The following is a 12,645-nucleotide window of genomic DNA, read 5'->3' on the forward strand; positions in this document are numbered from 1 at the left end:
AAAAGAGAATTATTTTATAAATTCAAAACAGTACTTTTACTGGTATACTTAACAACAATTGCATCATTACAAGATAAAAAATATCTTACGTATTTATATAATTTAATTATCACTGTCCATATCTTCTGGCGCCGACGAATCATCGTCCTCGTCATTTTTACGGTCCCAATCTTTTAACTTCGTCCCCATTACAAAATCGTCCCTCAAAACGTTCCATGTTTCTTTGTCCTTTTAAAGATTAATTTTTATTATTTGTTATATTACTTTATAAATGACAGAGTTATAAATATACAAATATATTTACCTTCTCCTTAACTTTACTATTCACTTGCTCTTCGTCCTTCACATCGTTGTCTACTCTTATACTTTTGCTTCCACCCATAAGAACATCCAAGAATGAATTCTTGTCAATGTGTTTCAGTACTTGCTCCCGTTTCCTCTCTAATGGGCCAGCCTCTGCTAACTTCTTCTTAATTTCACCTTGTTGCTGTTTTACAGCATTAAACAGCTGTACCACGCCTCTGTAAAAGGTGAAACAATTTTAATTGCTTTAACTAAATAATTAAAAATACTACCCCTATTGTTACAGTAAAATATAATTACTTCGTTGCAATTTTCTGCAACATTCTCTCACGTTCTCTATCCGTTATACTCGGCTTAAGTCTGATACCCAAATGATCTTTCCTTTTCTCTTTTACTTGTTTCAATGACTTTTCTATACTACTATCAACATTTTCTGATGTCTCAGTTTTTATTTCCTCCGTCTCTTTCTTGATTTCAAAGGATAGCTCTTCGCTCTTCTCCTTTTTTACAATGTCGCATAACTTTTTAGCTTTGGACAGTACTATGGTTTTTTTACGCTTTGGCTTCTTCGTCCTCAGAATCTTTTGCATGGCATCCGCCCAACTGGGATTCCCATCAACTTTACGAGTATCTGACTCGTCTTCTTCAGATTCTGTTTCTCTGAATCCATTTCCCGCACCTTCCAATTCGTGTGTTTCTGTTTCCATGGTATCATCACTACTATCTTGTCCACTGTCATCGCTGTCTTCTCGTAGTTCAACTACAATTATGGTAACATATATAAATATATTAAATACTGCAAAAATATTCAGTTGACGATAATGAATTTATTTGTGTCAAAGATAATCATAGCTACGTAAAAATATATTAAAATGAAATCAATTTTAAATTAAATTCAATTTTTTTATGAATAGATACGTTTCTAAAATTAATTAACACTTTTAACGTATGCTTAAAAGATCTTTACTTCGAAGAGGTTAAGTAAATAAACGAAACATTATTTTTCGAAAACAGACTAATAGTAAAATAAATGTGATTTCCAACCTTGTGGTTTCTTCGGAGATTTTCCGAGTTTAACTGATGAATCTAGTGCAATCATTTTTTTATTAAAATATGAACGACATAAACAAATGTCAACAACTTATGGGAACAGGAATTACCAACAAGTGATTATATACACGTGCTGTCTGCCTTGATTCGAATGAAAATGGTAACAATTACAATTAAATACTTTCTTGTACTGTTGTTAGAATATTTATTAAATTTTTCTCAAATGGTAAAATGCAATAACGGGTGCTGATTTTAATGTTATTTACAAAAATTGTATTTCTTTTTAAACTAGATAAATTGATCAAAATGTCCGTGGCGCCATTGACGGCAGAACGTGTGAACTATCATTCAATGACCATAAGTTATGAATCAAATAGATTAGGGTGCCACCTACTTTTCTGCGACCCTTCTGATCCCCTGGTAAGTATTAGGCGATCATCATAACAAAGTTGGTATCCGACAAGAACAAACTTATGTACTTTACGGAGAGAGAAGGACGGACGTAGACCTCACTTGCCTGCGTAGTTTGTGAGATAAAATGTTTATAATTCGCTTATTATTAACGATCTGGGATATGTGCAATCAGAAAATACAGAGTAAACATTCAGCTACTTTTACAAATAGTTTTCACTTGGATTTTTGGCTTCATTTTTAAGCTCAAGCGAGCATATTTCCCGTTCAAAAGACTACCTCGCTTAGGACGTGTCCAGATCTATCCTCGGAAAGCGATGAATTATACTCGTCATTGCTACGATAATACTACCATTATAGTTTTATATTGTTCTATTATATATATGTACACATTTAACTATGGAATTTATTTGATGAAAAATAAAGAATATTAGTTACAGCAGTTAATTGTGTTCTTCTTTTCCCATCCTGGACGTGAATATTAGATATTAAAATGAAATTAATGTCGAAAATTTTTGAAATTAGCGCGAAAACTTCCACCGCCTGACTTGCCGTTGACTTATACTACTGGAATTTCGGAGAATTTTCGAAAATTCCGAGAATCGAACTTCGTATTAGGAGAACATGATATCGAAGGAGGTGGCACGAAATTCAGTAGTATAAGTCAACGACATGCCAGACAGTCGAAATTTTCACGAAATTTTCGCGGAAATTTGAACTTTTGTATTAGGAGAACATGATGTCGCAGGAGGTATCCGATTTTCAGTAGTACAAGTCAACGTCAAGTCAGACGGCCCAAATTCTCGGAATTTCAGTAGTATAGGTCAACGGCAAGTCGGACGCTCGAAAATTTCGAAATTTCAGTAGTACGAGTCAACGACAGGCCAGACGGTCGAGATTTTCACGAAAAATTTCGTAAAATTTGAACTTTTGTATTAGGAGAACATGATATCGCAGGAGGTATCCGAATTTCAGTAGTACAAGTCAACGTCAAGTCAGACGGCCCAAATTCTCGGAATTTCAGTAGTATAGGTCAACGACAAGTCGGACGCACGAAAATTTCGAAATTTCAGTAGTACGAGTCAACCACAGGCCAGACGGTCGAAATTTTCACGAAAAATTTCGTAAAATTTGAACTTTTGTATTAGGAGAACATGATGTCGCAGGAGGTATCCGAATTTCAGTAGTACAAGTCAACGTCAAGTCAGACGGCCCAAATTCTCGGAATTTCAGTAGTATAGGTCAACGGCAAGTCGGACGCTCGAAAATTTCGAAATTTCAGTAGTACAAGTCAACGACAGGCCAGACGGTCGAGATTTTCACGAAAAATTTCGTAAAATTTGAACTTTTGTATTAGGAGAACATGATGTCGCAGGAGGTATCCGAATTTCAGTAGTACAAGTCAACGTCAAGTCAGACGGCCCAAATTCTCGGAATTTCAGTAGTATAGGTCAACGACAAGTCGGACGCACGAAAATTTCGAAATTTCAGTAGTACGAGTCAACGACAGGCCAGGCGATCGAAATTTTCACGAAAAATTTCGTAAAATTTGAACTTTTGTATTAGGAGAACATGATATCGCAAGAGGTATCCGAATTTCAGTAGTACAAGTCAACGTCAAGTCAGACCGCCCAAATTCTCGGAATTTCAGTAGTACAACTCAACGACAAGCCAGACGGTCGAAATTTTAGCGAAAATTTGAACTTTTGTATTAGGAGAACATGATATCGCAGGAGGTATCCGAATTTCAGTAGTACAAGTCAACGTCAAGTCAGACGGCCCAAATTCTCGGAATTTCAGTAGTATAGTTCAACGTCAAGTCAGAACGCTGAAATTTTTCGAGAAATCGTATTTTCTATTAGGAGAGCATGATATTGAAGGAGGTAGCATGGAATTCAGTTGTATAACTCATAGAAAAGTCGGACGTTCGGGGAAAAATTGAGAGTTCAATAATTATATACGCAGATATTCTTTTCATTACATTCTCTTTATTCATTCATCATTGATTCTTACATGAAATGATTGTTAAAATATAATGTTTCATGTGATGTGGATTTCTCGTCGGTAACTATGTTATCGCACGTGGTAACGTCCTGTAATGTAGGGACTATATGCGGTTCCGCACTTTGCCGTGGCGCTAGCGTCGCTGGCACTAGCCGCATGCCAGTAGCAAGAGAGAGTCGCCTTTCTAGACTCTACGTGTTCGAAGACTCGCGGCGGTGATTTTCCATCCAGTTATCTAGGGGTAGACTCGGGAACCAATTGCAATAAGTATTCGGATTTAGTGTAGAACTGCAAACGTTATATTAATGAATTATAAAATTTACAAATTTAAGTAGTTGGGTCTGTGCATAGTTTTTATTAAACGGTTTTATACATTGTGTAAAAACGATTTACACAGCAGGATCATCGCCCTTGGTTGTACGAGTGTAAATCAGTTGCGCATGGTGTTGTACGACTTGTTTGATGAGTCCTTTCTGTTGCAATTCGATCAGTGCTCTCCTGGCGAGCGACCCACGGATTTTCAATCTTTCACTGACAATGGATGGTGTGACCAGTTTATATTGTGGCACTTCCACCAACAATTTGTCATATGTGCTCTTGTCGAACAGGACTTGGTTATTCAATTTGTCACGTACTTTTCCTTTGGACCACTTCTGCAATAATCAATCGAAGGTGTTAATACTCATCCATTGAAGTTATATTTAAGAATATGCAATGAAATATTATTTCAGTCTCATTAAATCAGTTTTTTCTACTTCCATGGCTTATCAAAGAGATAAATTTTCATCATTAAAAGATTCTCAGACAATGTTTAAGGATATAAATAAATAACTAGGATAATACGAACCTTCTTCTTGGCTTTACCGCCAGATCCTCCCTCCTTCTTCTTCTGGGTCTTCTGGGGTTGCTTAGAAGACCCCTTTGTATCCTTCTTAGGCGGCTGAAACGGAAAGTACAATTAGATAAAATGACTAAATAACTTCAATTGCATTCTTACAAATTGAGTAAGAATCAGGCTCATTAAATCAGTATTTTGCTATCACAGACATCTAGAATGAGTCTTTCATCACGACATATCAATGAACCTTCGGCAGAATCTTCTGCCGTATCAACAAACAAGCGTAGAAGAGTGTTTATTTTCTACACACATACAAATAAAACGAACGTTTATGGTCCCTTATTTATTATGTCAAAATTAAAATCAAAAGGTTGATTTTATTAATAATAATTGCTACTAAGAGATTTCTGGTAAAAAATATCAATAGTATACACCATGTGGACGAACTGACAAAGATTAACCGATTAATCACATGCAAAATTTATGATGCTTCCCATCAATTTCTTTAAACAGAATTATCACTGTGCACTTTTAAAATAACTTTTACTTCACTCACGAGGTTATTTTAACTAATTACAGTGGAAAACAATGTGGAAAAGTGTACGGCGAATACTCACCATGATGGCTGTCGACTCGGAAAGAAAAGGGAAGTACGAAGATCGCCATATTTAAATTAACTTCTATCAGCGACCTCTGTTTCACTACGTTAATCAATATTATCACTGAATAAAAATACAAATCATTTATGCAGAATGAACGATCACGATCAAATAATTCCTTAGCTAAATTAAAACAATTTTTTTAATTGGGTGATTACAAACTTACAAATGGAAAATGTTACACGTGTTGCAACCTGATGTCAAGCTGTCATTTGCTCAAACATGAAAGATCTTATACATAGATCCAAAACTCATTTTTGAACACCAATTTCTAGTACGCATGCGCACACAAGTGGATACATTACCTTAGAATCGTATAAAATGAATTAATTCAAATTCTTTTATACCTGTACAAAACAGATAAAAAATCCATTTTAAACGCTTAAGAACATTCTGTTACATATATGACATAATGAAAATGTCAGTGTATTTGAAAATTTCTAATGAAAACATTTTTATAATTTTAGGAATTGATTAGAAATCAGTCATTTCGACTAATTCGAGAGTTATGGTGTTAAAAAAGGAATGCGGAAAAGTTTTGTATGTAGGATGTCAAGGTCAATCAATTTCGAGATAAGTATTAACAGGGATGCTGTAAATTCGATATGAGTTTCTCTTCTAGCATAGTAATCTGTGGCTCAGGAGTGGCTGCAGCGTGTTAAGCATGGCGCTCTGCCAGGCATTTTCGGAGCCCGGTTTTCTACCTTTTTGACGCGTCCACAACATGTATTCGTTTTGAGAATACCTTTTGATGTCGTGGAATCCATCCTGAGTCTTCATTTTTATACACAGCTTCGCACCAAAAAGGTATTTTTCATCGAACAAATCGAACCCGTGTAAGGTTAAGAAACCCTTTCACCGTTGCGACGTGTCAATTGTGTTTTTATTTGGTGCGACGTTTTTAACGATCACTGTTTGATTCGAGTAGTGCGATCAACGACTACGTGACAGGTTCTTTAAAACAGTGCGATTTATTCGAGAGGACAGTTCAGGGTGTAGGTTCAACCGGTATTTTTCGCTGATAAGCGAAGCTCTCGTGTAATCAGCTGTGCGATCAACGACTTTGCCCGGACATATTTTTGATTGTCTTTGACAATTGTTCTTATCGAATCGTCTAATTCGCGTGTAAACTGTCGTATCGTCGTGCATGCTGGACTAATTAAGCAATGTTTATTCAGCAAAACGTTATTTCCGAGTAACATATGTGGCACCTACAGTCATCCACAAAAGTTTACAGGCACTCGCATAAATTTTAAATATGACCAAGACGATAAATCTAGCAAGTCTTTTAACATTGAATTAAGGTATCAATCGATCGTCAACACGTGTTTTTACAGATAGTTAAATATAGATAACAGAGAAATGGAATTTTATTTTAGTTTGAAATCTTCATCATGAGTCTAAATTGATATTATAGGGCAAAGGGTTAACAAGAAAATAAGAAAATTATTGAAACAAATATTAAAAAGTGGATATAATATTACATTAATATTTTGCAGGTCCCTCAGTGGCGCCAATAACAGCTTGTAATCTTCTGGACAAAATTAGAGGTTTGTAACGTTCGCTATAATTTTTACAGCTGTATAAATGTACTTACGTAAATGACTATATTGTATTAAAATCTCCCTCCTTCGCAGGAAGAATACCATTTTCGTAAGGAGCCCTGGCAATCTAGCAAAATGCTTCCCTTATCGCACAAAGACTCAAGGAATCTGGGGAGCCGGATAAAAGAGAAGTTGCTGGGATGGAAGCGTCTAATATTTTCTGACAAAAACACCAGGAATTTGTTTCTGTTTCTACTGCTGAATCTGTCCTTTGCCTTTGTTGAATTGTTGTACGGAGTATGGACGAACAGTCTGGGCTTGATCTCGGATAGTTTTCACATGTTCTTCGATTGCACAGGATTACTGTTCGGCTTAGCCGCGTCTGTAATTACAAAATGGAGAGCAAACGAGCGATACTCTTATGGATATGTTAGAGCAGAAGTGTTGGGAGGCTTCGTGAATGCTCTGTTGTTATTCTTCATTGCTCTGTTCATCATGTCGGAAGCGGTAGAAAGGTCGATCGAGCCGCCAGAGATCAAACACGAGAGACTCCTTGTTGTATCTATTATGGGACTAGTAGTTAATTTAGTAGGAATATATGTGTTCCATCATGGACACGGACATGGTCATGGATCAGGGCATGACCACTCTCACTCGCATTCTCACGGTGGCCATGGACACTCTCATTCGAATCACAGTCACAGCCACGACCACCATGACATCGAAATCGACCCCTCCTTCAGCGGTACAAACTCTCAGATCATGAAAGGAGTGTTCCTGCACATCCTAGCAGACACTTTGGGGTCTGTGGGCGTGATCGTATCTGCGATATTAATGCGCCTATTTGGCTGGTTCATAGCTGATCCAATCTGTTCAATGTTGATCGCAGTATTGATAGTTTTAAGTGTGCTTTCACTGATGAAAGACTCATGGGAGATATTGATGCAGAGGCAGCCAGCGGCGATGGACCAAGTCCTGCCTCAGTGTTACAACAAAGTGACCCAGTTGGCCGGAGTATACAGTGTACAAGAACCGCATTTCTGGACCTTGTGCTCGGACGTCTATGTCGGCTGTGTGAAGTTGGAAGTGGCTAGAACTGTGGACCCGAAGTACGTCGTGGCGCACACGCAAATGATATTCCAAGCAGCCGGAGTAAGGCATTTAACGGTTCAGCTGGATTACGCACCCATGTGATCTAGGAAAGACGTGAATGTCATGAAGTGTTCTTACAAGTGCTCCAAGACTGTATCTGTCTGCAGAGTCGTTTAACACTTTGAGTGCCGCGTTCCCTCAAAATGGGAGACAGAATTATTTCCAATTGAAATGAAATTTTTAAACTAGTATATTTAGTATATCAAATTTGGTTGGGATCTTCAAAATGCAAGAAGCTTGGAAAAACACTTGGTGTCGTACGTCTTAACCTTTTAATCCGTGTTTCGTTAAATAAATTATTTAGTTTTTGTGGAATTTTCGAGGTTGTTGAATTGACACTCAAAGTGTTAAAGACCGTCAGGACACAGGACGCGAGACATACCGTTAAGGACTGTATTTCATTTACAATTCTCATTCCTTCATTTTTGCTATTGTACATATGTAGACATTGAACGACCCGTAACTCTTGACTCGTTACACTCCTTTGCCGAATTCAATTGATCTCCGTTTTTACGGGAACTGCGACAGCTAGGACACTCGCTCATCAAGAAAGTCACGAATCAACTTTTGTATCTACTCGTCGAAGCCTTTACATAAGATCGCATTTAAAAACTTAGGTTGAAATTACTACTGGTGCATAGTATTAGATTTTTTTACGATCGCAGGGCTATCTCGAGCCGCGTTAACGGTTTTTATCTGCATTTCTTTATCGAACTTTGTCTATATCGATCTTGATAACGCGAAACTCGAGCACTTTGGTCGGATCTATCGTGGACGGGTTCAATTCAAGTTTATTGCGTTTGAAACACCGACGCGGCCGTAAACCTTTGCCGACAGCTGTAGACAGCTAGTCATTACTAACGAAAAAATATATGAAATGTATATTATATATATATACATATATATATGTATATATATACGAATGCAACTTTATAAAATGTAATATAAATTGATATTCTTACGTTTGCGTGAAGTTATACTTTCCTCAAGATTGCGTTCACGTTGTGCGCTCGGTCGAGTGGCACTTATGCAACGACTAATTCAATTGTCTCTGGAATGGCGGTGCCTGGGTCCGTTCCGACCCAATGTTTTAAAAGGAAATTAGCTATTCAGCTCCTGACAATTGAATTAAATTCAAGGCTGTTTAATTGGCTGTAATAAATACCGTTCAGTCTTCAATGGCACGGGTAAAACAAGAATTCATTGAGAAACTGTAAGGTAATTTAAAGAAAATTCAAACAGTACTTCACAAAGAGTAAAAATGATTGAAAAGGGTTCTAGTAAAGATGATAGCCTAAGTGGATCCAAGACCGCATTCTCAGGGTTGATAACACAACTATGACTCAATGGACAAATCTCGTGTAATGTCAAAATGCATGTACCGTAGAAAATTTCTGAAAAAAATTGACTTTACCAGATCTCAGCGAGAGCATGATTTTTTACATTTTATGAAAACGGTCATCGCATCATTTTTATCATTCTCAAATTGTTCATTGCGAACCTAGGGCCGTATCGACAAGACAGAAAATTAGTTTAAAAAAGGCACGAAGAGAAGCTTTAAATTAAACATGATTAAAATTTCGAGTTAGTCGGTAGAATTTTTGTAATAACAGAAAATTTGTAGGCACGGCTCTGCGTAAATCGTAGGCTTAATCAGGACATTCCATGTAGCCGAGGTATATTATGGTGTATACCCTCAAGTTGTGATGATGCTAGGCCAAAATCTTATGGTAGAGAGGAACATCGATAGGAACGGATAAGAGTTGTATAACAAATTTTTCTATTTACCGTCGCGCCCGCGTGTGTGTGCAGGAGCGAAACATGACGCACATCGGACTCTTTTAACTTACGAAGTTATGATGCGATTTTCCAGGATGAAAGTGAACGTTGTTACGTTTTATTAACATTATTGTATAGATCGAGGACAGAGGAGAGGAACCTCAGTGTCGACAGAGTGTAAATAATAAAGAAAAATACTTGTACTTATCCTGGATTCTTTTCTATATAACAGCAACGACTAATAAAATCGCACCGCTTCATGAGAATAATGAAAACTGTAAACGAATTCTTATTTCGTAAATATTACCTTAAGAACAACTTACCTTTTTAAACAATTTTTAAAAATATGGCCGCATTCTTCCAAACCTCGTCTACATGATAAAATTGTATTAAAGATACTGCTTTTAATTCTAACGTCGGGATGAAGTGTCAAGGGTACAGTAAACAAATTCTAACAGTAGACTGAACCTTCCTCGTTGAAATAAAAAAAAAAAATTACCCGATCGAATGATCTGCAAAATAAAAATTCATAAGTACAGTCTACTTTCGAGAAGGTGGATCGGAATGACAAAATTCGATGGCTTGTATTTTCTAAACAAATTCGAGGTCAGCAGAATGATCACTTAAACCCCTCCACTAATTTCGAGCGTGCTCTGTCGCGTCGTATTTCAGACAATGGAAAATGATTACGGCGCGGAATGACCGCGGTGAGCAGTGATTGGACCGCCCTGAAACACATATTACATTTATTTGAAGGATATGTATACACATATAAATACATAAATATTTATAATAAAATCGCTGAAGCTGATTCCACGCGCGGGGAGACATCGCTGGACGACACGCGTTGTGGTGTCAGCTTCAGGCTTCACCCGTGGTGTCAGCGTTCATCGTTAAAACGGCTCGCAAATATAACAGATCGTACATTTAAATATTTCCATCCGTCCTCTCTGTACGGTGTCAATCAATGCGTCTTTTATATACACATAGCAAACTATCAAAAATGAAAAACCGTGAGGAACGCTTGCCCCTGGATATCGAACGAGGGAGCTCGCGCGAAGCGTTGCGCGTCGACTTCACCGACAAAATATTTTAATCAACCCTTTGCACTCGGAGAGAATTTTCGGAAAACTCCTAGCAACCGTTTATCGGTTCTACTAAATTGTGGATTAAACGAGCAAACCTGATCCGTATCGTGCCGTGTTTGGGTTCATTTTAATCAGAGAAACATTGCGAATGTGTCGGTAAAAATGCGTAAAAAAATCTCTAGGAATAACAAAATTTTGCCATCGAATTAGTTCTAACGGAATTTTAGTTTCAATATTAGAATATTATTACCCTACTCAAATGAGACATAATTATCCTTAGAACGGACTATTCATTTTCTGGCTAGGTTTACAAATGTCCCTTTAGAAGTCAAATGCAAAGGGTTAAGAAACAAGAATCGTAAACTAGTCGAGCCGAAAGACATGGCAGAGAACAGCCCCGGGTTACTATGATTCGTTTTTCGAAAGGAGAAACTTGAGATGCGTCAATAGTCATGATAGGTGAATAGAGTGCGGATTTGATCCGAACAAAAATGGACGAATGAAGAAGAAAACTGTAAAGACAAGAGTTGACATTGTGCAAGTGCATTGCGAGAAACAGGAGTCGGAAGTGTGTTGTTCTTTCTTGAACACTTTTGCAGAGTTCAAGATAATACAAAATAAAGATCCACAATCTAACAAATGAACACCTATCGCGACCTATCGTGCCTATGACAAATTGTCTCCTATGGAATTGTTTAAAATAGATCTATGAAATATTGGACAATCGTCGAGTAACGCTTGGCGCGGATCCCTTGCCGATTGGACGCTAAAAGGTGATCGAAAAGGTCCGCGGATCTCGCGAAGAAAATCATCGCGCGTGCGTGGACCGAAGAGGAAACACTGTGTGGTTCGTGGAACTGTTTCGCGCGAAGCTGAACTGAAACCGACCGGATCGTTTGCTCGATTGTTGTCGCAGGTGCGTGGCAGTTGCAGCGACCCCCCCTTTGTCTCACCTGTTGGCCGCAGATTCGCAGGAGGGTCGCCTAAAATCGCACCCGGCGCGTTTCGTTCGGCGATCGTCGATCAATAGAAATCGTGGAATCGCACACGCTTACCCTATATAAAGTAACGAACGTTTGTGATTAATTTTACCGGCCTAGATCGCGGTGTCTACGAGATTTTACGATTTTGGCAGTCGTGTTTGCACGTCCCTTTTTTTTCCTCGAATCCTCTCAGTTTGTTTTCTTTTTTTTTTTTATACAATACAATAGCCGTTGTTCTTAATAATGCGTAAAACTCCGGACAGGTTTTTTTCTCTACGCGCTACTATATAGAATATAATATCTATAAAATTTCTTCAAGTCTCCAACAAACGCGTCCTCGTAAAGCCCATTTTATTCTTCACTCTCGGATCGTTCGAAGCGATCGTTTTAACACTCGATAATCGTGATTCGGAATACTCTAATAGTAATGACGATATAATAATACAATAATTAATCAGTGATGACGGTGATCGCGCGGTTAATGACGGATTAATCATAATAATATATTACTCTGAATCGTATTTTACAGTTCCATCTAATAACAACGAACGTATCTAGTTTCGCAACAGCCTCTTTCATGCGTGTTCATCTCGCCCGTTCGGTGTCCGTCGGGTGTGCAAAATCCGTGTTGGTCGATCGCGAGACGATGCAAAACCAAAAAGAAAAAAAAAAGAAAAACAAGGACACCTAGATCCCGGATCCAGAGACAGACAATCCCCGGGGGTCCAGCGTCGTCTAAGTCGCGTTTGAAAGAACCGGCGAGCTGATAGAGCGCTACCAGTCTACGTGTGATCTATCGTTTAGGAGGGCGACCACGCGCCGGAAAAAGGAAAT

The 12,645-nt window shown here is 38.0% G+C and overlaps 3 protein-coding genes across 5 annotated transcripts; 1 reads left to right on the forward strand and 2 right to left on the reverse strand.

The window, feature by feature from the left end:
* Window positions 1-9: 9 nt before the first annotated feature.
* LOC143361471 (RRP15-like protein) lies at window positions 10-1,855 on the reverse strand. 3 transcript variants are annotated; one of them, XM_076800899.1, is made up of 5 exons: window positions 1,464-1,853; window positions 1,348-1,389; window positions 604-1,063; window positions 305-521; window positions 10-228 (listed from the first exon to the last, which is right to left on the reverse strand). In XM_076800899.1, exons 3-5 carry the CDS (start codon window positions 1,008-1,010, stop codon window positions 103-105), a joined length of 750 nt encoding a protein of 249 aa, XP_076657014.1. In that variant the 5' UTR covers window positions 1,011-1,063; window positions 1,348-1,389; window positions 1,464-1,853; the 3' UTR covers window positions 10-102. The 3 variants fall into 3 exon arrangements, with proteins under 3 accessions (XP_076657014.1, XP_076657013.1, XP_076657015.1); XM_076800898.1 differs by having other exon boundaries at window positions 1,348-1,855; XM_076800900.1 differs by lacking the exon at window positions 1,348-1,389.
* Window positions 1,856-4,100: 2,245 nt separating this feature from the next.
* On the reverse strand, window positions 4,101-5,368 carry Rps25 (ribosomal protein S25). The gene is made up of 3 exons (XM_076800904.1): window positions 5,224-5,368; window positions 4,616-4,708; window positions 4,101-4,421 (listed from the first exon to the last, which is right to left on the reverse strand). The coding sequence occupies exons 1-3, from the start codon at window positions 5,224-5,226 to the stop codon at window positions 4,158-4,160; spliced, it is 360 nt and encodes a 119-aa protein (XP_076657019.1). The 5' UTR covers window positions 5,227-5,368; the 3' UTR covers window positions 4,101-4,157.
* A 501-nt stretch (window positions 5,369-5,869) lies between these two features.
* On the forward strand, window positions 5,870-12,492 carry Znt86d (solute carrier family 30 member 7). Its single transcript, XM_076800896.1, has 3 exons — window positions 5,870-6,072; window positions 6,765-6,815; window positions 6,903-12,492. Exon 3 carries the CDS (start codon window positions 6,945-6,947, stop codon window positions 8,001-8,003), a length of 1,059 nt encoding a protein of 352 aa, XP_076657011.1. The 5' UTR covers window positions 5,870-6,072; window positions 6,765-6,815; window positions 6,903-6,944; the 3' UTR covers window positions 8,004-12,492.
* Window positions 12,493-12,645: the final 153 nt, after the last annotated feature.

Source organism: Halictus rubicundus, chromosome 15, assembly GCF_050948215.1.
Source record: "Halictus rubicundus isolate RS-2024b chromosome 15, iyHalRubi1_principal, whole genome shotgun sequence".
NCBI classification, from domain to species: domain Eukaryota; kingdom Metazoa; phylum Arthropoda; class Insecta; order Hymenoptera; family Halictidae; genus Halictus; species Halictus rubicundus.